General features: G+C 32.9%; 1 protein-coding gene across 1 annotated transcript in view; it reads right to left on the bottom strand.

The window, feature by feature from the left end:
- Positions 1 to 27,393, bottom strand: part of ARHGAP42 (Rho GTPase activating protein 42) — a 405,542-nt gene that overhangs the window by 42,716 nt on the left and 335,433 nt on the right. The window contains exons 13-16 of the mRNA XM_051986849.1: positions 12,822 to 12,884; positions 11,453 to 11,527; positions 8,804 to 8,888; positions 6,428 to 6,486 (exon numbers count right to left, since the gene is read on the bottom strand). Coding sequence (XP_051842809.1) covers positions 6,428 to 6,486; positions 8,804 to 8,888; positions 11,453 to 11,527; positions 12,822 to 12,884 — 282 coding nt within the window. The remainder of the gene's footprint in view (positions 1 to 6,427; positions 6,487 to 8,803; positions 8,889 to 11,452; positions 11,528 to 12,821; positions 12,885 to 27,393) is intronic.

The following is a 27,393-nucleotide window of genomic DNA, read 5'->3' as shown; positions in this document are numbered from 1 at the left end:
GGGACTTGCCCATGGTCACACCACCAGGAATTGTTAAGTGTCTGAGGCTGGATTTGAACTCAGGTCCTCCTGACTTCAGGGCTGGTACTCTACCCACTGAGCCATCTCCTCCCCTTCCTTTTCCACTCCCCTGCCTCCACCCACCAAAATCGTCATTTCCTATACAACACATCAGGACTTGCACAAAGAGTGGGTGGGGGCCATTCTTTCTCCAAGCTTATATATTAATAGAGTATGGTCCAATTACTATTTAGCCTCATGTGCTTGGGACCTCAGTGCATCAACTCAAGCCTCAGCCCATTACATCTCCCGCTTTCTTTTGTTTTAGAACACAGGTGATCATGCCATCCCTGACTCCTCAGGGAGGTCAGAGCCCCCAAGGGGAGGTGATCACAACCTCCCTGATTTCTCAGGAAAGGAGGTGAAAGCACTAAAAAGGAGATAATCACGCCCTCCCTGACATCTCAGGAAGGGAGATGAAAAGCACCAAAGGGAAGTGGGGTTGCTAGCAGGTTTCTGGGCTCAAGGGTCTTATTATGCACAAACCCATCAGCATGGGGACTTGCCCATGGTCACACCACCAGGAATTGTTAAGTGTCTGAGGCTGGATTTGAACTCAGGTCCTCCTGACTTCAGGGCTGGTGCTCTACCCACTGAGCCATCTCCTCCCCTTCCTTTTCCACTCCCCTGCCTTCACCCATCAAAATCGTCATTTCCTATACAACACATCAGGACTTGCACAAAGAGTGGGTGGGGGCCATTCTTTCTCCAAGCTTATATATTAATAGAGTATGGTCCAATTACTATTTAGCCTCATGTGCTTGGGACCTCAGTGCATCAACTCAAGCCTCAGCCCATTACAGGCACTTAATTCGGATTTTTTGCTATCTTATCCATAGCACTCTAATATACATTGGATTATACTACAGATGGGCACATTTGTTTGCTAATAAGTTTCAGCCACTAGAATTATTCATTTATTATTAGTAGCAAGCAGTTGGCACACAACTACCATAGTTTGTTTATTTTGATAGATCAGTGATTTCATAAAGAAGGCACCTTCCACCTCTGTTTTCTTATCTTACACAATTACTCCCCTTGATTTTCTTTAATTCTTTCACAGAGAATTCATCAAGAGGATTCACATTTAGGCCTTCAATTCTATTTAGGCCTTCAATGTTTTATTATCTTATTGTTAATCTGTTGTCTCTCATTTTAACCATATTTGCCAGCTCAATTTTTTTCTGGACATGGATATGTTGAATAGCTCATTAATCTTTTTTTTTTTCCTATTCTGTTGACATATTTTCTGAAATCTAATATTTCTTCTAAGTATTCCTATAACTATAATCCTACAAGTGCTAATGTGTGGTCCCACTGCTATTTTTTATTTCTTTAACATTGCTTCTGTTATGTATTCTTTGACCCACTCATTTTTTAGGATGTTATTACTTTGTCTCTCTAGGTTGATATCTTTTGTTTATTTCTTTGTTTATTACAGTATATAGCTTCAGAATATAAAGAAACATTTAAAATTTTTCTGCCTTCTAAAATGCATTTGTACCTTTTTTATGCCCTAGAATATGATCAAGTTTTGTAAAGGTACCATAAAATGCTGAGAACTATCAGAGATATAAAGTATATCAGTTCTTTAATAGTCTCACTTTTTAAAAGATGATTTCTGAATCATCTTAAGTCCATTAAATCTAATTATTCCAACAATCTGTTCAGCTTTATGCTTTCGTTTTTAAAAAAGAAAATCTTTTAATGTTAGTTTTGTCTAGTTCTGAGAGAGAGATATTAAAGTCTTTTATAATTCTGATACATTCTTTTGCAATTCAATTATCTTTCCTTTTAAAGACATTTATGTGAAGCTACTTGGTGCATATATTAATTATGATACCTTTAAGCATAATGTAATTTCTATTTTTTAATAATGCAAATTTTCATTATTATTTTATCTGCAAAACATAATTGAAATTCTTAATCTTTTTATCTGTAGCAAAGAAAATTTTGTCCAACTAAACATATTTTTTATATTTGTATTATAAGTTTTTTTATGTTTGAAATGTTTCTTTTTTTTAAATAGCAAATTCTTGAGTTTTGTTTTGTTATCCATACTGTTATGAAATAAGAACAGAAGGCATAAGATAAAAATTTCATGAAAAATTTACTATGATGCTACCTGTATTTCTACATGTGTATATGTGCTATGCACTTTCTTCAAATTATTACTTTCTGCCAAAAATTCTTGGACTATTTCTTGATATTTGGATATATAGCATATGTTAGGGTGTTAGTATAACAAACACTATGAATCTTAAAAGTCTGATGTGTCATTCACACTTTAAAAATATGGTACATTATAAGCCAGTGAAAATGAGACTAGAATACATTTTAGAGAGTGAGACTACCAGTCATTTTTAGTAAATTGCTTGTCTAAAATCCTCATCAAACTGCTTTTGGAAGCTATTTCTTTGGTTCTTTATTTTCTAAAGTGTTAAAATAAATAATTTTAGCTTCTCATAATTCACATAAGATTACTGTCATGAATGATAGCTGCTACTTTTTGTTATACAAGGAAGTCCTCAGAGGCTGGCTAATAAGGTATTTAGGATTAAATGTTTCTTACTTTATTGTTTGCCCTTTCACTACATAACCCAAATTTACTGTACTATTTTAGTTGCTATTTCCTCTGACTTTTCCCTTTGTGATGTATGAAAAGTCCAAGCACTTAGTTTCTGGATAATTAATAATTTTATTAATTATGGTGAGGACTAATAAAAGAATGGTCATTTAGCTTTCTTTTAGAAACCAAGAGATAAATCATACAGGCCTATGTCTATATGTCCCTTAAAAGTGTGGGTATTTGTGATAGGTGGCAATCAATTCTGATTAGTTAACAATTAATGTGGCAATATGTATTAAGATGAAAGGTTGACCTAGTCTAATGAGGGGCTGAAGGAATATGACTGATTATTTCACTCCTGCTCCCAGTTCATCCCCAGACTTGGGTAATCTAAACTAAGGAATTTACTCCCCACCCAAGTTTGCCTGAATAAAATACCAAGGGCTAGAATTTACCTAGATTAGATTCTTTTTACTCTTTAATCAGAACTAAGCTTCTCCAGTTAGGTGGGGTCTTGAACAAGATGAGAAAGCATATACTCCAAGGATTTGGGCATTGTTATCTATCAGCAATGTCTTTCAGATGCTGGCTGAATAATCTACAAAGGGCTGATTTCTGAGTGAAGAAACAGAAAAGGGAAAATCTTAATTTCAATTAATAATTGCTTATTAATGTAAGAGAAAAATGATCATTTCTCTTACATTGATCTTTGCAATTTCTACCATCAATTCTTATTAATGCCTGATTTGATTGTCCTTTACCTAATTCCCTTCAGTAGACTACATCAGTAGTTTGCCTGTTTCTGTTTCTGTACTTTAACTGTATTCTACTTTGGGACAAGAGTGAGGGAAGTGGCATGATATCAAAGATTATACATTGAATGTTTCACCCGGGCATCTGAATGGGTATCAAGTCTGCCATTTATTAATTGTGTGATCAAGAATAAATTTTCTCATCTGTAAAATTAATGGTTACACAAAATGATTTTTGAGTCCTCTTCCAGGTCTAGATCCTATGAACTTTTAAAACTATACACTCATGCATTAAGAGCCTTTATTTATTCCACTGTTTTAAAATAAACATCTTTTAAAATTTGTGGATTATGAGATTTTTTAAATTGAAATCACAAACCTTTTCATTTATTTTTAAGAATTTTCTAGCAAGGAACAAAATGTTTTGCAAGGATTCAGGTTGAAAACTATCTTTGCCTGTATTTTGTAAAATAAAAAGCTATTATTTTTTTAAAAAATAATTTTCTAGTAAGCTGAAGGTAAGAACTCATCTCTTCATTAATGCATTATTATCATATTTTCACATTTATGACTTAAAATATGAATTCTATCTAATTATCTAATTCAACTCATTCATTTTACAGATGAGGAAATTCAAGGCAAAAATGAAACAAACTGGCCAAAGTCACAAGAGTTAGTCTCTGAGTTAGGACTATAACCATGGCCTTTTGAAACCTGGTCCAATATGTTTTCTAACTTCAAAGCATATTCACTGTTTTACTATCATTAATTACTTAACAGTTTAGAATAAAGTTATATTAGCAGAAGATACTTATTATGCACAAATTTTAATAGCTTTTTATTTTTCCAAATACATGGAAATAGTTGTTAACATCTACCTTTGCAAAACCTTGTGTTCCAAATTTTTCTCCCTTTCTTTCACCTACTCGCACCCATAGACATCAAACAATTAAATATAGGTTAACCTCTTTTAATAGCTCTTTAAGAAATTTAAATTATATCTTGCCTAAAAGAAATCCCAAACCATAAAAAAGCCTAAAATAACCTAAAGTAAAAAAGTGACTATAAAATGATCTTATCCTTTAAAAAGTATCTCTCTCTCTCTCTCTCTCTCTCTCTCTCTCTCTCTCTCTCTCTCTCTCTGTCTCTCTCTCTCTCACACACACACGTACACACACAGAGTTGTCGAAAGCATTATAATTTTCTTTGGTATAGGAGTTATCTTCATGGAAAAATCATGGACCTCTGAAGAATTTCATAATTTGAAAACATTATTTGTTAATGACTGCTATAAATGGCAGTTATTGATGAACTGATCTTGAATGTTTAGATTTAAAACACCACAAGTTCTATACTTCATATAAATTTTTTTCATATGTACTTAGAAACAACAATGAAAATCTTATCTAATGTATAGTGAGGAATTTGCTGTCACTCTTTCATGTGACAATCTCTTAAACAGATTTTTAAAAGAAAGGTATTGTGTATTCATAAGTTATCTCTAGTCACTAATGAAAATAGAGAACATTATTTCTAAATTATGAAAAGAAAGTCATTGTAATAACATATTCTATAAGCAAAGAGTAGATACATTAATGATCAAATTCTGCTAATTAATCAATTGGAAACAACAAGAAGTTCCTTATTTTTTACTTGTTCTCTTTCCCTTCTTCATTCTTCTCTTTGCAGGGATTAGGCTACAGTATTTGAGTTCCAAACTATTTTTTCATATTAGTTGAAGAATTTATTTTTATGATTAACATGGAAATGCTTTGCATAATCAATTGCATTTATGCAACTTAAATCTGATTTCTTTCCATCTCAGAGAAGTTTGATGGAGGAAGGAGGGAGAGAATTTGGAACTCACCCTTTAAATGAAAATGTTTAAAAATTTTAAAAAGAATTTAATTGCTTGAAAACTGCCAATTTTCAGGGTTTTTTCTCTTCTTTGGTTGGAATGGAAAGAGAAATCAACCCATTGGATAATAGTGGTTATTGAATTTTATTAGGGTCATTTCACATTTCAATTTTTGTTACACTCAGGGTACAACTCTTTACTCTGGAGGAATGTATCTCCATTTTATAATGGAAATCAATGGAAAAATGATTTCCTTGAGTCTATAACTATATAGCTACCTGAGGAATCAGCCAGTGCAACATGCTTATTTTACATATTGGCAAACCAAGAGTTGAGATGATGATGAAAGTTAGAAAACTCCTTAGTAATTAAGGTAGGGTAAGAACTAGAACCATCCCTTTCCTAGCATATTAATTCCTCACTTATTAAGCTTTCTACTGCACTACATTTTGCTAAAAATCTTACTTGAAGTCCAACTTTCTTAAAGTATGCTTATCCCAAGAAGCAGATAAATGTACTATTAAATGATATTAAAAATAATTAACAAAGTTAATTTCTTCAGACATGAAAGTAACCATGATGTACTTTCAAGTCTTAAGTTATTTTATGCAATTTATTATTAAAGGCACGCAAAGAAATCAACCAAACAACTTCAAATGATTCAGTTCATTAATTAGATGTTTATATGTCACATCCTTTCCCATTAAACCATAGATTAACTAAAACACTAAAGATAATCTGTTAATAGAAGATATTTGAAAAATTCCCCTATTAAATTCTTATTTTTATTCTTTATCATATTGTGGATAAAATCCACAATGGATTTTAGGAGACAATGTTCTGGTAGACAGAAAGGCTTTGAGTTACAAGTCTGGCTGAGAACTATAAGAATGTTATCAATAAAGGATCAGTTTTGAAACTGGTTGAGTTTTATCAGCAGAAATCTACTTACCAGATAATTAGCTTATTTTAGCCATAGGTACTTGTGAAACTATTTACTGCGGTATGGAAATGGTATAGTTTTGGTTTCTACAAGGGAGTACCCTACATGAATGAAATCATGAATCTCTGAAGTATGGATGAATTTCAAAATTTTTAAATGACAATGAATTGTTAACAACTCCTTTAAATGTTTTTTTTTGACTATGAATGGACTTTAATTTTACATCTTTTTAAAAAGATACTTACTAACAGCAACAATGAAATCCTTGTGCAACTTGTAAGTCATCAGTGGTTCAGTGAGACACCTATTACAGAACAAAAGAAACATTTGGAAATGGCAGCTTTTTCCCAATTCCCATATGCTAAATTTTATGCCCTTTGGCTTTTTCAGAGTATTACTCCTAAAATGCTTCCAAGTCATACATGCTCTTCTTAACCTGAGATTAAGTTCACAATGACAGCAAAATGGCTAAATAAAACCTTGGCCTATGAGGAAAAAAATAAACTCCCTTTCAGAAAAATAAGAGACCCATAATTAAAAACAAACAACTTGACATAGTGTTCTATTTTTTAAAAGAGACAAAAAATGTTCAAATCACTGACGGTTGAGTCATTTCTCATGTCTTCATGACCCTATTTTGGGCTTTTCTTTACAAAGACACTGGATTAGTTTGCCATTTCCTTGTCCAGATTATTTTTAGATAAGGAAATGAAAGCAAATAGGGATAGGTGACTTGTCCAGGTGATCCTATTTCTATTATTAGAAATTATTATGTGTCTATTAAGCTATTAAATGTCTGAGGCCAGATTTGAATGCAGTAAAAAGAATGTTCTGACTCTAGGGCTGGCTCTCTAGAGTCAGCCACTTATTCATCACAGAAAATGGGAATAAGGCTTGTGACTTCATGTCCCCATGACAGTGAGCCACTGGGAAACGCTCCCTATAATCTTCTTGGCTTTAATCCTACCCAATAAATGCCTCCTCAAATCTAATCCATGCTCTTCTTTTTTTATTTGTGTAACATACACATGCACATTTATAAATTCTATATAACGACTAGTTAATGGAAATGAGAGGCAAAAGAATAAAATACTACAGGTATAATGGAAGATTATAAACAAGAAGAAAATTGTAAAAAGCAACATGGCAGATGATAAACATAATCTAAACTACTAACAATCTAACTGGTATTCTCAAATATTTTCATCCACCTTCCTTCCCCTACCCCAGGATCCAATCTCTTATTTTGATCTATTTTTCACAATGTCCATCTGGGTGTTCTGTTGGCATCTCAAAATCAATAGGTTGAAAAATTGAACTTAGTACTCTGCCCTCCAACCATTTCCTTTCCTGTCATGTCTATTTGTGTTGATGAGACCACAATCAACCTTTTAGTCATTAAGGCTTATAGTCTCATAATTATCTTAATCCTCATTTACCCCACACAGTCTAGGCTATTGTTAAGACCTGATTATTACAATACTGTGATATTTTTCATGTCTATTTCCTGATTTTTACACAACCTGCAAACACCCTGGTTCAGTCTTTCATTTATTATGTGTTACTTGAACAACTGCAAAAGTCTCTTAACTGGTTTTCCTGCTTCTTTAAGCTGTCCTTCACATAGCTACCAAAACTGACTTTTAATGCAGGCCTCTGATGATGTCATTCTTCCAACTTAAAAAACCTTAGTGGTGCACTATAGTAAATAAAGTAAAGCATCCACTCCCTACCCATGTATTTAAGGATTTCTACATTCAAATTCTAAATCACTCCTTCTGTTCTTCTTTTAGACTATTCCCTTTATAGACTATGTATGCTAACCACATTGTATTATTTTCCACATTTTAAAAATGCCAGTTTCTATGCTAGTTCATCTTTATCATCCTGCTTAAGTTTCTCTCAATTCAGGGGTGACCTATTCCTAGATGAAAACTAGTTCTCCCTTCTTAAATTTCCCTTAGAATTTCTGAATCTCTCCTTTGTACCACCACATTTTGAGTTGCAGTTGTTTGTACTTGTGTGTATGTTTGTACTTAGGTGTGCTCATCCACAATTATATTTTAGACTTCCTGAAAGCAAGTTTTATGCCTTAGTTAATCTTTTTATTTCCAACATCTATCTCAGGGGTTAATAATATTTTTTAATTGAATTAAATTGTAACTATCAAACTACTGTAGCACAAGAATCTATCAAATTTATTTATACTACTTTGAAAATAAACTAATGAATTTATAAAACTTTATATATCACTCTTTAAAGATGTATTTTTTAAAGGCCAAAGAATGACTTTTTAAATAAAAAAAATTAAATTATTACCAAAGACTGGAATTAAAGACAGAAAATTTTATGATGGAAAAAGTTCTACTTTCAAAGTGTAGCATGCCCATGTTGGGGCCTTTTAAAACATTAATCTTAAAACCAATCTACATTTTTACAAGTATAAAAGCTACCCAAATCTTCCTATTTGTTCCAATGATTCAATGAAATTAAGTTAAAAAAAAGGTAAATCAAGGTCATTAATCAAGTTCAGAACTTTCTGACCCCTGTGAAATACTGTGATCACTTTGAAAGGCTATGGGGGAAAAAAATGAAAAAAAGATCTAAGTAATGAATCTTACCTGAGGTAGTTTTTTAATCCACTTGTTATAGTTTTATTATCCCACAGTTCAATATCAATATCAATGTCAGGAGGAGACTTTGGAGCTAGAAAAAAAATAAGAGGTTTAAAATAGGTCATTTAGAAAACCAATCAAACTAGTAAGATGTGATCTAGTGAGAATAAGATATTGACTGCTAAGAATATCACTGGAGCTAAACTCAGAATTCTGATTAATATATTTTGGTGATGATAAGTGAAATAATTCATTGATTTGATTTTCCAGAGAGCATAGTCCCAATATCTTTTTTATGCAGTGAGGCAATGGAAATATAGGAGTAAATAGAAAGTTTCCAGTGCCTGTTTCTGTGGCACTGTCTGTACTTGAAGAGGCAGAAGATGTCCCTCCCTAATAGAAGAGAGACAAAATTCTTACTAGAGGAAGAGGTAAATTGCATTGTTGGGTTATTCTGGGGCATCTGAGAAAGATAAAAGCAAGTCCTAAAGGACCAGCAATGCCGGAGCTACTTTCCCTGTGGATGCTATTACTGTCATAATAAGGAATTGAACTAGATAGAAGCTACAGAATTCAGATTCCTCTTCTGAGCATCTGCTGTAAAGTTTAGCTCTGTTTCTTTAAAGTATATATTTTACACTTCTGTTAACCAAACCTCTACAAGAAATACTAAGATAAATTTGTGATGATGCCAAAACATTACTGGTCTGTATATATTTCATTTATAAGTTGATGAGGGAGTTAAAGGAGTCAAGGGAGAAATAGAGGGAGTTGAGAAATTCTCTTTGGGCTTGAAGTCAAAGAAATTTTATTGAATAGTATCACAACTTGTGGATTCTCCAAAGAAAGAGCTAAGCTATCTTGTTAGGGGAAAAAAGTCTGCTAAATACTGAACTCTGGCAGAACTCAGTGGATGGTTCAGGAGTTCAATAACCTCACCCTGAGGAGTGGAGTAAAAGCACTAAGGGAAAATCCTTGCTCCACTCACTCCCTCCCCCCCCCCCCCCCCACTTCATCCCTCCAATCCCAGTCTCTTGAAGAGAGAAGCTGGGAAAGAAAGAAAGGGAAGCAGCCAAGAGGAAATTGTTAGCATTCCAGATAAACCAAACAACTCCAACTTATTGTAAAGCTTTGACGACCAGCCTTCCCTTCTATACCCAGAAGTTTTAAACTATTTTTTGTGTCATGGTTCCCCTTAGGAGGCTGGTGAAGCAAATGGACCCCTTCTCGGAATAATGTTTGTAAATGAATAAAATAGAATTACACAGGAAATATAATGAAATATAGCATATATATATGTATATATATATATATATATATATATATATATATACACATACATATATATTTAAAATACAAGTTCACTGACCCCAGTACTGGGGTTGAAAGAGCTTTAGGAGAATAAGTATAATTTGTAAGCTACCAAAGCAGAGGATTTAAGTTAATCTATGATGCTTGTTCCTTGAGCACTAATAAGTCTATGGCTATAACTTGAGTCTGAGGAAAAAGTCTAAGTAATCAGGAGCAATTGCTTCCTTCTAAATCCATATTATGGAGGTCTCTGAATGTCTAAATAGACTAATTATTAAGACTGAGTGCAGAATAATTTTATAACTGCTAGATAGCACAGTAAATACAGTGCTAAGTCAGGAGTCAGAAAAATCTGTATTCAAATCCAGTCTCAGACACTGTGTGACACTGAGTAAGTCACTTAACCTCTGTTTGACTCTGTTTACTTGATCATAACATGGATTCAGTAATAATAGGATCTATCTCCTGGGATTTTTATGAAAGTCAAGTGAAATAATGTTTATAAAATGCTTAGCACAGTCGTTGACACATAGTAGATGCTACATAAATGCCAGCTATTATCATAAGATATTTATTATATGGTATTTTACAGTTACATAGTAATCATGCAATATCTTTATTGAGCCTCACAATAGCCCTGTGCTTCAGGTAATATAAGGATTAATTTCTTCCTTTGACATCTGAGGAAAAAAAGATGAAGTAAAATGATCTGGTAGAGATTATACAAGTGTTAGGATAAGGATTCCAAACTACACCTAGTAGAATATAAGCTCCTTAAAGGCAGGAACTGCTTCATTTAAAAATCCTTATCCTTCTTGCTTAGAACCAATTGCTTAAGTGATTGTTCTTAGACCCCAAATCCTATATTCTTTGGCTATACCAGGCTGTCCAGTTGTATAACTGGCCATATTCATATGGCCAAATTCAATTCACTCAATATGTATGAGGCAATGTGGTAGGTGCTGGGAATAAAGAGATTTAAAAATGCTAATACTTACATTCAAAAAGCTCACATTCATCTGGGGGAGAAGAAAATAGACAACAAATAGAAATACAAGTATAACTTCTTATACAGTGGGCAAAAGAAGGATCTGGACAAATGGCTCCAATACAACTTGAAGAGACATATGGAACTTTCACTTGAGGTGATTATAACAATACTACAGACATCATTTTAAAACCTTACCCAAGGATACAAAGAGTTTCAATTTATATTGATCACAGAAAAAAAAAAAAGTCTCTAGAGATGTCTTGCTAACAGAAACCTTATACGAGGGGCTTCTTTTCCTTGTATATAATCCAAAAAAGAATCCTCTTTAAATAACTAATTTTATTTCTACTTACAAAATGTAGTGTTCATGAGCTTCTGGACCTTGGAGTTCACACCTCCTATTCGGTAAAGCCCTAAAATGGTGATACCTAAGGAGAAGATTCACAGGAAAAGCACATGAAACAGGCTGCAAGGTCACAATGTTGCCTAGACATGCCTATGAACAATTTCAAAGCTACTTATTTACTTCCGAAACTTGACAAATTTATCCCTGAAACTTCTGTTTGGTCTCCATTACTCATATTAGATAACATTTTAAGAGTAGCAAATGTGGATTTGAAAATTTTCAAGTGTTCCCATTTGTATTTGTTTAAACTTCATCTAGAACATGCATAGAGGCAGGTCCTTCAGTTGAAGAAGTTATTATTTTCTTAAAATTACTCAGCTTAATGGAAAAATGTGAGTTTAAATTTTTATATGAATGGGAAGAATAAATGAGAATTTGGAAAGTTCTGTTATTTCACCAATATTCCCTAAGCTCTGACCTGAAAGCAAGCAATGTATATACCTAAGAACAACTGGAACCAAGGGGCCCCCACTTGCCTGTCAAAAGTCTTATCATTTAACTTAAAATATTAAGTCATTAAATATTAAAATATTCATACTTTAAATATTAATTTATAATACTTAACATAAAAATTTATTTAATATTTGAACTATTAAAGCTAAATACTTAAATATTAAATTATTAAAACTGGATAAATGATTCAGGACCTCCCAATCTTGGAAACAACCAAGAAAAATAACTATTAAGCACTTATTATGTATATGGCATGGCAATAAATCATTAAGTAAAATAAAAAGTATGACTTTAACAGTTTATTTATATTGAGACAAGTTTTCAGAAACAAAGATAAAATACAGCTCATAAATGAGGGATTTAAGCTTTTCAGTGGATGGAACTAAAAAATATGACTATCAGTTGTAGGATTTTAAAATTCAAGGGAATCGTGAAATTACAAAATTCATGGAATCACAAAATGAGAATTGAAAGGGACATAAGAAGTGACCCAATATAAGGAAATCATTTCTCATGGATGAGAAAAGTGATGCTCAAAGATTATGGAACCCACAAAGATAAAAAGGAGTAAAGTCAGCATTGGAACTAAGTCCTCTGAGTAATCAGAGATCTTTCTATTATCCCATGTACTTCTGCTCCCAGTTCACAGAGATGAAACTACTGTCTTTACTTATAAATATAGCCTAAATTTCTAAATGCATTAATATATATCATACCTGATATATTAATGAATATTTAATAAGTATCTGTCTGTCTTTCTCTTTGTTAATCTAATGTTAAGCTTATCTGTTAAGATTCCTGAAATAGCTTCTATGTATAAATATCAGAAACAACATGAAAAAAATAATTTATGTCTCTTTTACCTCTAGTCTCCACAGCTTGAATACACTTCCTCACAAAGTTGAATCCAGCTTCATTTAAATACACTGCAAATAAAAGAAAATCAATGTTTATAGTGAACTTATACCTCTTCAACACAACAGTTTCTGCTATATTTGTCCTTGAACACACAACAAATAAGAAAGTTCTTGGGTTTTTAATGTTTGTCAGTATGATGGGTAGTTATTATTTTTAAAAGGAATGGATAAGAGAGCAAGAGAGAAAAACAATATACACACCAAATTTTTATATGAATCTGCTATGGTAAACATATTGAAATTTAATAGAGAGAGCTTCATATCTGCAATTACATAGATCTGGCTCAATGCAACTTATATACAACTTACTAAGTTTTTATTGCTTTTTTTAACCTTTTAAATTTATTTTTACCTTTTTTATTTTTTATCTTTTATAAAAGCACTTTTTAAAAAGCCCATAAACTTGGCATTCCAACAAACAGAACCATTTCATATACACTCTGCCCCGCAGAAAATAGCATTATATATAAAATCATAAATCTACATTATGTATAAACTATATTTTAAAGTAAACATTCCATTTAACATGGGAGTAGCAACACTGCCATATTTGTCTATCTCCTCCTATAAATGTCTCTTTGCTCTCTTCTGGGAATTTTTAAACATTTCACTGATGCTCTTTTCTTTCATATTTTTGATAGTTATCTTTAGCCTTTATTCCTATTACTCTCCCTCTTCACCAAAGCCCTGCTATGTAACAAATAGTCCACAATGCTAATCTATACATTAATTATGTCTGAAAATATGGCCTTATTGTAACCTTCTAATTCAGCATCTCTCTGCCAAAAGGTGGGATGTATGTTTTATCATCAGTCTTCTAGCATCATACCAAGTCACTGTATTGATCTTTACTTTTTGATTTTCATTAAGAATGCAATTTGCTGAAAGCTTTGGCCATGTGACCCAGGACTTGCTTTCTTCATTGTACATGGGTTTTCAATACTTTTAGGTTTCTTATTGAAAGTTTAAAGGGAAAAACTATCATGGAACCAAGAAAAAGTTCATCAGCTTCAATATCCCCATATTATAGATGAGAAAACTAAACTGAACCGAGCACCACTGCAATGAAATGAGGAATCTAAAGTCATATATCAAGTTTATGACATAGATAAATTGCTGTCTAGTGTTCTTTCTACTGCAGCACAGTGCCTACTTCTTTTCTCTGATTACTACCTCCAATTTCTTCCTTACACATTATGTACTCAAGCTATTAAACTGAGATTTCTATAACAGAAATCAGTCCATGCTAGTCTCTCATGCTACAATGTCTCTCTGGCCTCTAGATAAAACACAAATGTTTGGCACTTTAAAGTCCTTCACAGTCTCACTAAACCTATTCTTGCAAACTGAATGAACATTACTTCTGTCCTCTTAGTCTATATTTCGGTTAAGATAGACTTTCCAGTCAAGGCAGACTATTTGCAATTCAGCATTTCAATGTCAAGTTCTGTGCCTTTAAATTAAGTTGTCCTACATGTCTGAAATGCATGTTATTTCTGTTCCTAGCATCCTTAGATTAATTCTAGGTTCAACTAAATATCACTTTCTAAATAAAGTCTTTTATGATTTCTACAGCCATTGGTGCCCACTCCTATCACTGAAAATTACTTTGTATTTACTTATTTGTATATTCAGACACATAGGTCTATATTGAAGGGATGTTCAGAGGCTACCTAATCTAACTTTCTTACTTTATAGCTGAGGAAACTGAGACCCAATAGATTAAGTGTTTTGCTCAAGGTCACAAAGGTGGTAAGCATTGGAATCCAGGTGCCATGAATCAAGTCAATGTTCCTTTCCTTTTACTATACACTATCTTTTGTTGATTTTCCCCATTCTTATATAAGCTCCTTGAAAGCAGGAACTGCTTTATTTCTATTTTTTTAATTCTCAGAGCCTATCAGTGCCTAAAACATTATAGATTCTTAATAAATACTTGTTATATTAATGTACTTTTCTAAAAACATTTTAGATTTAAGTAACTATGTTAGAAATCACATGAAAATATTTTTAAAACTTCCATACATTTTTACCCCTTAGGTGTTAAAATAAGAAAATATCCAAATAATTAAAGCTTTACAGTATACACACACATATAGGAACACAATGTGATTCTCTCTCCATATTATAGGAAGATTATAAAGATGTAGATATATTTATCACAATGGAAATTTTTACTACATTTCCTAACAACATTTTAAAGCGTGGTTGATCTGTTATAAGAGGGATGAAGCAAAGCTTCTGCAATTACAGCTGTAAGTACACTTGATTGCTAGCATCATCTTATAAATCAGGTCATTTGAGTTCTAGTACCATAGCCATTACAGTGAATTCATAGGATAGAAAGATGAATTCCCCAGATGCAGAGAAGACCTTAGTTCCTCTTCTAAGCCATCTTCTCTGACAGGGTTTGTACAAAGAAAGGAAAATATGAGAGCTGGTTACCATGACATTTATATGGAAAATACCTGAGTGATATTTATTCCCTTTCCTCTTCCCAAAGTTACTTTGTGGGTTTATATGAACTCAATCATTTTGCCTAAAAATTAGACTCTTTTAATCCTGGTCTCGGGTTGACACAGTCTTAGCCAACAATTAAGTAAAATGAATGCTAATAAGAAGGCCTTAATATATAACAATTCTAATGTACATAACTTCTTAGGAAGTGCATAGGTAAGGAGTGGAGCTAAGATAACAGAGAGGTCAGGACATTACCTGAGCTCTCCCCACAGTTTCCCTCAGAAGCAATGCTGGATTAAGTCTCTGAATGGACTTTAGAATGACAGAACCCACAGACATTCTAAATAGAATGATTTTACAGCTTAAGATATTCTTCTTGGAAGGACTTCAGGAAAGGTCTGTCTCAATTAGCAGGAGGAAACATGGGCCAGTGCAGACCTAGTGTAAGGAAGCTTGGTGCATGGAAACTAGAGGGAAGCTCTTAGCCAAAGTACAGTAGTGTTGGCTACTAATCCTAGTCAGTGGATTAGCAAGCCTGCTGTGAGACCTTCAATGCAACCACTGAAGGAAAACTGTGATCCCCCCAACCTCAGCATAAAAGGCAGGGTTTGGCCGGCCAACCCAATCTAGTGGTAAAGCCCCAATGCTGGCAAAAGTCAGTGAGAGATCCTGTCCCCCTGCAAAAGAAACTTAGGACAATCTCCTCTGTGCCCTAGTAGGAGAGCTCAAATTTAAAAATGAGCAAAAAAGCAAAAAAAAGAGCACTGATCAGAGAAAGCTACCGAAGACAAGGAAGATCAAAACACAAATCCAGAAGAGGTTTACAATGGTAAAATGTCTACAGGTAAAGTGTCAAAGTGGAATGAACTGGTCTCAAGCTCAAAAGGCTCTTTTGGAAGAGCTCAAAAAAGGATCTTAAAAGACAGAAAGAAAAAAAATGGGGAAAAAAATAAAAGCTATATAGGAGAATTATGAAAGTTGTTTTTTTGGGGGGTGGGATGGGAGGGGGGAAGCCAACAGCTTGGAAAAGAAACCATAGAAACTGAATGAAGAAAACAACTTAAAAAACAAATTTGGTGAAAAGGAGGTTGACAGGTAGAAAAATCTCTCTCTCTCTCTCTCACACACACATACACGACATTTGAACATTTGGAGGTGAAATAAATTTGAGATATTTAAGAAAAGGAAGATAGATACTTTGAGAAGAAAATAGCTACTTATATTTCAAATAATGAAGATTTGGGTATGTATATTCCCTCTAAGGACTTATTTAAGCTACATCCCATAAATTTAGTTATATTTACTAATTATTGTCACTTTTAGTAAGCTAGTATGGCTATGATTTTTTTGTTCCTTAGATTGCTGCAAGTTGAACAAGATAACAAAGAGGTCTCTTCCAAATGATGAAATTCTGTAATTTTGTAACCCACTGATTTTTAAAAATAAAACTCCAGAAAATTAGAAATAGAAAAAAAAACAGCACTTCCAAGAAAAGTAAGGCAAATATCAAATGGAAAGAGTATCTATTTGTTGATGAAGGGAATCCAAAATAGTAAATTATTCAAAGATTATGAATCAGTGTGAATTTTACCAATAAGTTAATATCAAAATGTATTTGAACAATTTTATCTAAATTATCATAATTACTTTGTGAATAAATCAACTTTTAAACCCTTCTAAGAATCAGGAATCCTATTAGCAAGTAATTAAACACTATGTATAAAAAGACAAAAAAAATAGGGAATAACTTAAATGAGAAAGGTTTTAAGAAGAGTGTAGCATTTACTAAAAGATGTGATAGTTCTGTTTGTCAGTCTTTCTCTTATCAGACCATGCTTTGAGTAGTATGATCAGTTCTGGATTCCACATTTCAGAAAGAGCACTGATAAGCAGGTTATGTTCAATCAAAATGGTAAAAGAGTTGGAAATTAATCTATGAAATCTTATGACAACTGGTTGAAGGAAATGGGCAAATTAAACTGGAAAAGAAAAAAAAAAAAACACCTGAAAAGTATGACAGAAATTTTCATGTGGAAATGTGTTTTATTTGAGTGAAAAAAAGGCAAAACTAGGAGGCAGTGTGTTAAATGGCAAAATTAGGCTTGATAAAAGGGAAATTTTCTAAGAGAACCTGAATTATTCAAAAATGAAGGTATGCCTCAGGAGGTAATGGGAATCTCACCAGAAGTTTTAAAATAAAGGCAGGATAATCACTTTTAGGTAAATTGTAGAGATTATTACCACATAGACATGGATTAGTTGACCTCCAAGTTTCCTTTCCAAATTTGATATTCTATGACCAGAACAACAAAAACTTGAAGTTTAGGCCTGCCAAAGGAAGGAAGCTCATTCCAAGAATGAAATCATCTAGTATTTAATGTAAGTCAATGCCTATTGAGGTTTTGGTTTTAGGGGAGTCTAAGGGGAAAGAACTCCATAAAGTTCAATTCTGATGCCTCATTGTAGAATGGAGATGACTCTGACTTCTTTAAGGCTATGCTACTGGATTGGGAAGATTCTATCATGTTGGAATAGAGTCACAAATGAAGTCTGGCACTGCTTTCTGAGGGTCAGATACCCAAGGACCCAAGGCCATTCAGTGGTCAATTTTTCAGTAATTTTTGAAACAAATAAAAAAACGTACTTAGCCTTAAATGGTCCCCCTTCTTTGCTATAGGGGAGGTGTCAAAGTATTATAAAGAGAAGAAAAGTTACCAAAAACATCATAGATTTTAGGTAATTTTTCATTTCAAATGGGCTGCTAGGTGATACAAAGGATAGAGTGCTGTAAGCAGCAAGAATCACCTTCCTGAGTTCAAATTCAGCATCAGTCATTTCCTAGACATGTGACTCTTTAATATTTGCTGCTAGCTCAATGACCAGCAATGCTAATGACATTACTAGAGAAATTTAATCATATTCATCATTGCTAAACCAAAAGCCAGAAGATGAAACCAGAAGACAGAAGGAAGCGGCAGTTAAGTGAAATACTAGTTCATAATTTCTCCTTCAAAAAGTAAACTGTTTTCCTATCAATTAATTAATCACTTAGCTTAATGGGCAACTAGATGGCACACTGAATAAGCTCTTAAGTTCCAATCTGGTTCCAGACACTAGCTGTACGACTCTGCCTCAGTTTCCCCACCTGGAAAAAGAGCTGAAAAGGAAATGGCTAACCACTTCAGTATCTTTGCCAAGAAAATTCCAAATGGGATCACAAAGAATAGGACACGACTAAAAATGATTGTACAACAACAACAAAAACAATACATGATGCTTTCAGGAGAGCAGGTAATATAGCTGGACAGGTGGCACTGAGAATCAGGAAGGGCCTATTGTAGAAAGAAGACATAAAAGATGCTTGTTTAACAAGCAATTATAATAATTCAGATAATTAAGGTTAGCCATGATGAAGATTGGGGATTCTAAGAGGCAGAGGTAAGTAGTTGGTTTTTATCATGCATTTCCAAAGGCAAAAGGAAAATCACTTCATGGAGCATTTGGTCATTTTATTTTGCAGTGCTTATAATAAATATTTATAAAATAACCATCAGGAAAATTACTGAAGCTTATACACTATCATCTATTACAAAAGATGAAGACCTTGGAGGATTCTATGGAGATGAGAATACTGTGCAAATTCTATTAACATAAAATACAATACTCTGTTTTCAATGTAAAAATATGAATAGATGAACATAGTGAAAAATGTTAGGAAATACAGAACTGAAAATAAAAATTGAAAATTGTCCCAATCTGGAGATCACATAAATCATGAATATATATATATATATATGTGTGTGTGTGTGTATATATATATATATACATACATACATACATACAAGATATCCATGTAAGAAATGACGTAAATATGAAGATGCTGAAAGACTGGTCTATAAGATATCTGAAGGAAGGGAAAGTGGAATAATTGAGTATGGGAGGAAGGTAAGGAAAAGGAGAAGGAACATTTTATAAAAAATTTATACACACACACACACACACACACACACACACACACACATACCACAAGGAAATTGTGGAGGAGGTATTAGCATGAGACAGGCAAACTTTCAACTATATCTTTAATGTTATATAGTTCACAGACTGATATAGAGAATCTAAGATTTCACTGTTCTTATTGTTAGTTGACTATAAAAAAAGTTTTGATTTATTAAACCTCTCCAAGAATTTATTAAGCATCTACTACTCATCATATTGGGATAGCCTCAAGGAGCTTACATTGAATTGAAAGAGCCATCAACAAGGTGTCCTGTACATATCACAATTTTTCAATTAGATACAATAACAGAGATAGCTTTGCCTACATTAATATAATGTGAGGTCATTAATAGCAATCTTAATATCATGTGAGGTACAAAAAAAAGGAGAAAAATGTTTTCCTAATTATTTCAAATGCATCATAGAAAACATTTGGGACAGAATATAACTTGAGATATTCCCTGTGAACAATGAGTTCCTCTTGAATGTTTCTGTTGACAGAAAATATTAAACTGATTGCATTAAGTTTTAGAAATCTACAGTTTCTTGGACAAGATCCAGAATTACTTAGAAGAAGTAGGGCCAATTGTTTATGCAGAAAAAAATGTGAATAAAGAAAATCTATTGGGGAGCAGTAGTGGATAGAGCACCAGCCCTGAAGTTATGAGGACCTGAATTCAAATGTGACCTTCCTAGCTGTGTGACCCTGGGCAAGTCACTTAACTCCAACTGCCTCAGGAAAAAAAAAAAGTCTTTTGACAAGAAGTTAGTTAGATGGACAAATCACAGGGTTTATCTATTCAGTATATAGCTGTTGGACAGAAAATACAAAAGAAAAATTGAATTTAGAATTAAACAGATTTAGAGCAAAGGGATGGATTGTCTGTAGAAAATTTCAAAGCTCCTTCAATGGCTCTAAACTTCTATCAAAGCCTCCATGATACATCTTTTTTGTATCAATATTCTATCAGTGTTATTAAATAGCTACAAGTCATACAACACTACAATCTCCAATGAATTAAAAAAGAATATAGTTTTGAGAATCATATTGGTTTGTTACAATATGATTGTCCTAATAAAGGTGAGGAAATGACAGAGATAAAAAAAATACAAGAATAAACTAATATATCAAAAATAAAGAACAAGAAAAAAACGGAGTGAAAGGTACCCATGAAGAAATGTTATGATGGAAAAAAGATGGGCTAATTACAGGGCAAGAGCATGGCTTAATCAATGAAGGACTCATGTACTCCAGTGTTGCATACTTCCTATGCCAAAAGAAATAAAGGAAGGTCTCAAATACACTAGGTAGTTCACCTGTAATAATGGTTGCATCAATCTTTGGCAAATGGACAAGAGTATGAAGTGATGGGAAGGCATGGATAGGTTTCAATTTGTTCCTGAAGGAAAATCAACATCAAGGATATCACAGATTCATCTGAAAGTTTGAGTTTAAAATTGTAGTATATTACTATGATGAAATATTATTGTGCTAAAAGAAATGACAAGAAAATGCTCTCATAAAAACCTGGAAAGACTCATATGAACTGATGCAGAATGAAAGTAAGCAGAAGCAGAACACTGTATATAGTAGTATCAATATTTTAAGGATGATTACCTGTGAAAGATTTTGCCATTCTAATTAAGATAGTGGTGCAAGACAATTTCAAAGGACCCATAATGAAAAATTCTAAATGCCTCTAGAGAGAGAACTGATGAACAATGAATGAATGCACATTAAATTATACTTTTTTTTCATTTTCTTTTTGTCTGTTTTCTTTCACAACATGAATATAATGAAAATATGTTTTGCATGACTTCATAGGTATAATCAATATCCAATAGCTTTCTCAAGAAAAGAATGGGATGAGAAGGAGGGAAAGAATTTGGAACTCAAATTTAAAAAAAAAATGTTAATGTTTTTACATGTAGTTGGGAAACAGTGACATAAATAAAAATATATATTTTTAAAAAGAGTTTAAATCTAAGGAGATGGGACAGGGAAAGGAAGTGACAATTCTATGTGCCAAATCTATAGCATTTTAACATTATGGGACTCCATATAAGAGTCTATCTTCATTTCTAATTGTTTTTACTACTTAAAGATAAATTTTAATTATTTTTAATTTTTGATTCAAAATTTTAAATTGTATTTTTAAATCTTTTTGGGAAAAAAGCTTTTAAAATATTCCTGGTTATTCCTCAAGTGTATCTAGGGTGGAAGTCACTTTTAAATGACAAGTATCACCATGAAATGCCAATATTAATATTTGAGTATTTTTGCAATTTGTATTATCATTGTGAAATCCAACATCATAGGACTATATAGATCATAATAGGGGCATTAGATGCTATCTAGTTCAGTCCTTTTGCTATATAGATAGAAATTTGAAGCCCAAGGAGATGAAGTGAGTTATACGAAGTCATAAAAGTATAAGCAAAGATGACTTACTCAAAAGTCAGTTCTCTTTCTACCATATTCAACTATATACTAAAATTTTTCTTTCCTCTTCTAGGAATCCTTCCCAGACCAATTCAGTCTTTTATTTCTTTTTCCCTTTGTACTCCTATAACATTACATAATTCATTTTGGTACATTATTACCTAGGTATTTTTAAATTTTAATTGTCATATGAGAATCCAGTGGTATGTTGGCTGAATATTAAATTTTCAGTGTGAAAATTTATACCTTGGAAACTGGTAAATGCTACAATTCAAGATTTGATTCATGATTTTCCTAAATTTGAGATATAGAAAATGTTAATAAGGCAGACTAAACTTATGTGTCTTATACATATATCCCCCAAACTGGTTCTTAAACATTTACGACAACATTCCTATGCAAAATATATCTAATAGTGAGATTATGAGAAATTTCTAAGCAGTAACTATTAATTTTTTTGTTTGCCACAAAAGCACTAACATAATGTTGTGAACTTAGATGACTGACAAATTCTTTTTTGAATTGAATGAACATGATTGATACTTGAGCTTTAGAAAGGGCTAATAGTCCTTTTTTGTTTCCCTGCAGTCAGAGTGGACCAAAGAGGGTGCCCTAAGATGTCACAATTAGTCAATAGTTGTTCTAGACTGAATTAGTACTGCAAGTTCCAAACTGTTTGCTCATGAGGTCATGTTGTTTCAGCTTTTCAACAAGAAAGAAGGGGAAAATAAATAAAAAACTTATCATTTTTATTTTTTGGTTTGTCTTTCAAAAAAACAAGCTGCTTCTGGAGAGACAAAAGAGCCAAGTTTCAGGACAAACAACAGAATAATGTCTCTCTGAAACACATATGTTTCAGAAAAAAATTTAAGGCAAGGATATTAAGGTTCTAAGTGGCCTGTGAAACAACACATTAACTATGTTATTTGATAGAGATGTTTTTCTCATACTGTTATCCCAATAAAAGTATATGATGTACTAAATGAAAGTGAAAAAGATGGAATTTTAAAAACATACTATTTATTATTTAATGTTTCACAATTTTTATTCTTAGCTCCTTGACATTAGCACCTGTAATGTTACACTGCAGATAATTCTTGGTAATCTTTGGAAGTGGAAGGATATATGCATTTAGTGTCTTTAAATAGTACATGTAATCAAACTGGGTTTTAAGATTCACTTGAGCCCTATATAGCTACAAAGGACCACAAGGGCCTAATGTTAGGAAGACCAGAGTTCAAATCCAGAAAAGTAGATAATAGTTGAGTAACCTTGGGTTTGTCATTTAAACTTTGTATGCTTCAGTTTCTTCAACTGTAAAATGAGGCTGATAACAGTACCTGATTCCCACAGTTATTGTGAGGATCAAAAAATATAATATTTATAAAGCTCCTTGTGCAGTGTCTAGCACATAGTAAGTATTATATCCAGCTATTATATTTATTACAACAGAATACAACAGTAGAATACAACAACATGACTCTTTAACTTAGAAAAAAAGAGAATAAAATTAAGATTGGCAATAAAATGCAGCAATAAAAAAAAAAATTGGAGATAAGCAAATTAAAAAAAAAGCTCTATGAGCTTTAGTTGCCATACCATTTCAGATGGTAGCATCAATCACTATCAAGGCAAGTTTTTTTTTTTTTTTCCTTTACTTTTTTTAAAGAAAGCATAATCATTTTTATTACACTAGCACATACCAACCATAAGCAATAAAAAGTCTTGTTTAAGACTTTATTTCTATAAAGAGTGGTTTTCTAGTTGCATTCATATAATTCTTACGTGTATGTTGGAAGATAGATTATAAAATATGTTATACATTCTATAATTATTTTGAATGAAACTTTTACTCCTATCTTTACTTACTGGATTTTATTGGTAATGTGTAGGAAATCAAAAGACTTTTTGTGGTGGAAGAAAAGGAATGGTAATGTGTAAGATGTACATAGATAAAAAAGTCAGATACATATATAATAAAGATAAGATAATAGATGGAATGAGCAACAACTAGGAAAAGTCCTTTGAGAAGAATACCAGGCAAGTTTCTATTCTGTCCACAGACATGTTTGATTTATGTGCTATTGATTCTTCAACAAACCAGGTAGGGATGGTTAATTATATCCTTCTGCAATCTCTGGGATTAAAGGACTTTCCTCATGCTTGCAGAAGTGAATGAAATGAGCAGAATTGGGAGAACAATTTATATAGTAACTACAACAATACAAATAAAAACTTTGAAATTCTTAAGAGCTTTCATCAATGCAAAGACCACCCATAATTACAAAGGACTGATAATGAAACATGCTACCTAACTGAAGAGAGGTGATGTGGCAGAAATATGTTTGTGAATATCTATATGGTGTATCCTTGGATAAGACTAAGATATGAATTTATTTTGCTTATTTGAGTAAGAATACTCCTCTTGTATGTATGCAGTTTGATAGAAAAAAATGAAATATGTGTAAATTAAAAGAATAGAACTAATTTGAAAAAGGTGTGAAGTACTGTATCTTTGATGTGTGAAAAATTTTGTTGACTTTATGGTCAGGAAAAGAACTTTTATGCATGGAAAAACTAAAAAAAATCTATGTGAGAAAAAGCAAGATTTTTATGATAAAATGTGAGAAGACATAAATAAAAGGATTAGAAAAAAATGGATGAATGGACTGACAGAATAAAAGGCAGAAAAATGACTGTGATAAGATATTATAGTCAAGTCTAATCAAGAAGTATTTATTAAGGGTCTTCACTTATTAAACCAAGTATTTAGCACTATAGCTCATCTCATTTTTATATGAATATTTTTAGTTTTAGAGATAAAAATTCATAAAGTGATAACTCTTTGGAAACTAGGGGAATATTAAATAATGATTATTGGTTTTCTATTTTACAAAAGTGTGGATTTTTGAATTTTGCTTCTTAGGAAAAAAGTAAATCACTAATTATCCAGGAGGTTCTGATTTGAACCTGTAGGTTGCAGTCAGGGAACCCAGCAGAAGAGTTAAGTTAACTATAGGAACAGTTAATAAGTTAACATTAGTTGAATGAGAAGATGTTAGAATAACAGCCAGTTGACAGGAAGTCTTTAGCTGCAGTAACTGGAACCAGGCTAACTGAAAGTCATGGCTGAGAAACATATTGGGAATCTGCTGATTGGAAGACAGCTGGATGGCAGTATGGATAGGGTGCCTGGCCAATAGTCAGAAAGATTCATGTTGAGTTCAAATACGGCATCAAGACATTTACTGGTTGTGTGACCCAGGGTAAGTCACTTAACCTTGTTTGCCTAAGTTTTCCTCAGGTATAAAATAAACTGAGGAAGAAATTGCCAAACCATTCCTATATCTGTCAAGAAAACCCCAAAAATGTGGTCATGAAGAATCAGCTCCAACAACAATCTCTGCTGCAATATGTTCCTTTGTTTTCCACTGTGCCTTCCGATCTTAGCCAGCAAAACAGAAAGGGGAAAGACAGTCTATATATTTTGCTATATAAGTAGGTTAGAAGTGATATCATATTAAGAGAAAAGGGAGCCAAATTTGTTTGCATTGCCTAGGGAGCCAAGCTAAATGTTACAGTTCTTCAGCTTAAGGAAACTACTTACAATGTATTAATGCAATTTCTCAGTGCCCTATAAAGATGATTTTGAGATAAAAGATTGTATTTCTGTTTCATCAATTTAAGAGTAGAAGAAAAGGACATTCTGACCTACAAGGCAAGCAAAGAGAACATGAAAAACAACTAGTAGAAAGGCAGCTTCTTATAGTGCCAATTATTTCTGAGGGGACCAATGATATTATTCATCTGATGCTGTGTTAGGTTTCTATAATTGTATACACTCTCCCTGATGGATATTGGATGAATCATAGACTCAGACTTGTAAACAAATCGTGATATATTGATTATTCTCTTGCTTGTCTTCAATCTAACAAAAAAGGCAAAATTATTCTTGCTTTAATTTTACAATTAATTAAATGCTTTATATTTAATACTGGAAATATTATGGCTTATTCTGTGTAAATATGAAACACATGAATGGAGGATCAGACTCTATACTTATATTAAGAGTTTATACTCCCTCCCACAGAGTTATCCCTAGGATGATAAGTCACAGCCATGTAGTTCTAGACCTTCGGGAACCCCAGACTTACCACAATGAAGGCAAAGTGGAGTGAATCAGCCCAGAAGAGAATTGTGGTCACACCCATATAGAGGCTACATTTGTATCAATGTTTTTTGGTTGTGATTGGGGTGGGGAAGGTTTGAGGACAAATGATGGTAATATATATTTAAAAGTTAGAAAGAATGTTTTTTGAAATACTTATAAAAACACAGAGAAGAAGAGATTCTGTTGCCAATGTTGACAAACTGGACAGCTTTAAAGCTAAGATGTTGAATTGATTATTTGCCCTTAAATAAGCAAGCCATTAGAAACAGTGAATCACAATATCATATACGATACTCCATTCTAGGTTTCTTGGTTTATAGAATTGCCCATATTAACTATAATTTGCCAAGCAATAAAAATAATCATTGCTATTTAAAAAAGTGATCTCTAAAGTGAACAGAACAATCTTATGAATTCAAAACATTTTGCAATCTTCTCAGTATAAAACTCCTTGGATCCAAGGTTTGATTTCTGCCTCTAAACAGACAATGGCAAATCTAATTCATATGAACCTTCTAAACCCAATGAAAACAAGTGAGGGTTAATGGACAGAAAAAAAAAAAAAAAAAGATAATTTCTGCTGTCTCCCTTACACAACAATGAATCATGTGGCTAAAACCTGCTCTCTTCAAAAATGAACACATTTAAATTCCATCGGTTTTTAAGGTGATCAAAAAAAACCCAACCCAATTTAGAGATTATCTAGATTATCTCCTTTATTTGAGAGGAGAGGAAAGGGACGTGTAGAAAGGAGAAATGATTTGTCCAATTTTATGAAGATGTTAAGTAGCAGAACTAGACTTTCATAACCCATGCTTTTCTGGGGTAGGATAAGATCACAGTTAAGAAGCCAGTGGCACACCCACAGCAAGTAGGCTGTTGCTTTGTTAGATGAAGGCTGACTCTAATGTGGCCATTGTCCTATTATTGGGTTCACAAAGCAAGTACAGGAAGGAACACCACAGGCAGTCCTTATTTTTGGCTGTCCTGCATTTCCCTGTTCTCCTATTAAATAGACTTCTGTCCCACTTCCTTCTTCCTTTATTTGTTCTTTTGATGATTTCTGCTGATGTCCATATAGGTAATACAGTCAGGATACAGTATATAAGCGGTCAGGATTTCACCTTCCGGGGACAGCAACCTTCTTTAGGACCAATCTCTCAGAATATTTTGCATGATGATTTGTTCTGAAATAGGTTGAGGAAAATTATATGTAGAGAATTGTATCTACATACTTTACTGTGCCAATAGTAAAGACACTTAAGAATTTAACTGAAACAAATTATCAAACTGAAAGTGAGAAGAAACCAGTTTTGTTTTTGAAAGATTATGTGAGCAAATCATTTTAGAAAAGAATCAACATTTTTTGCTCTTTATTACTCTAGGTTTGTCTCGTGGACATGCCAGGGTCACAGAGAAGGTCAGAATTTGTTATGGGCATCAAG

The sequence above is a fragment of the Antechinus flavipes genome, chromosome 3 (assembly GCF_016432865.1).
Source record: "Antechinus flavipes isolate AdamAnt ecotype Samford, QLD, Australia chromosome 3, AdamAnt_v2, whole genome shotgun sequence".
Lineage (NCBI taxonomy): Eukaryota > Metazoa > Chordata > Mammalia > Dasyuromorphia > Dasyuridae > Antechinus > Antechinus flavipes.
The sequence above is the reverse complement of the archived record's forward strand: the minus strand, read 5'-3'. Positions and strand labels throughout refer to the sequence as shown.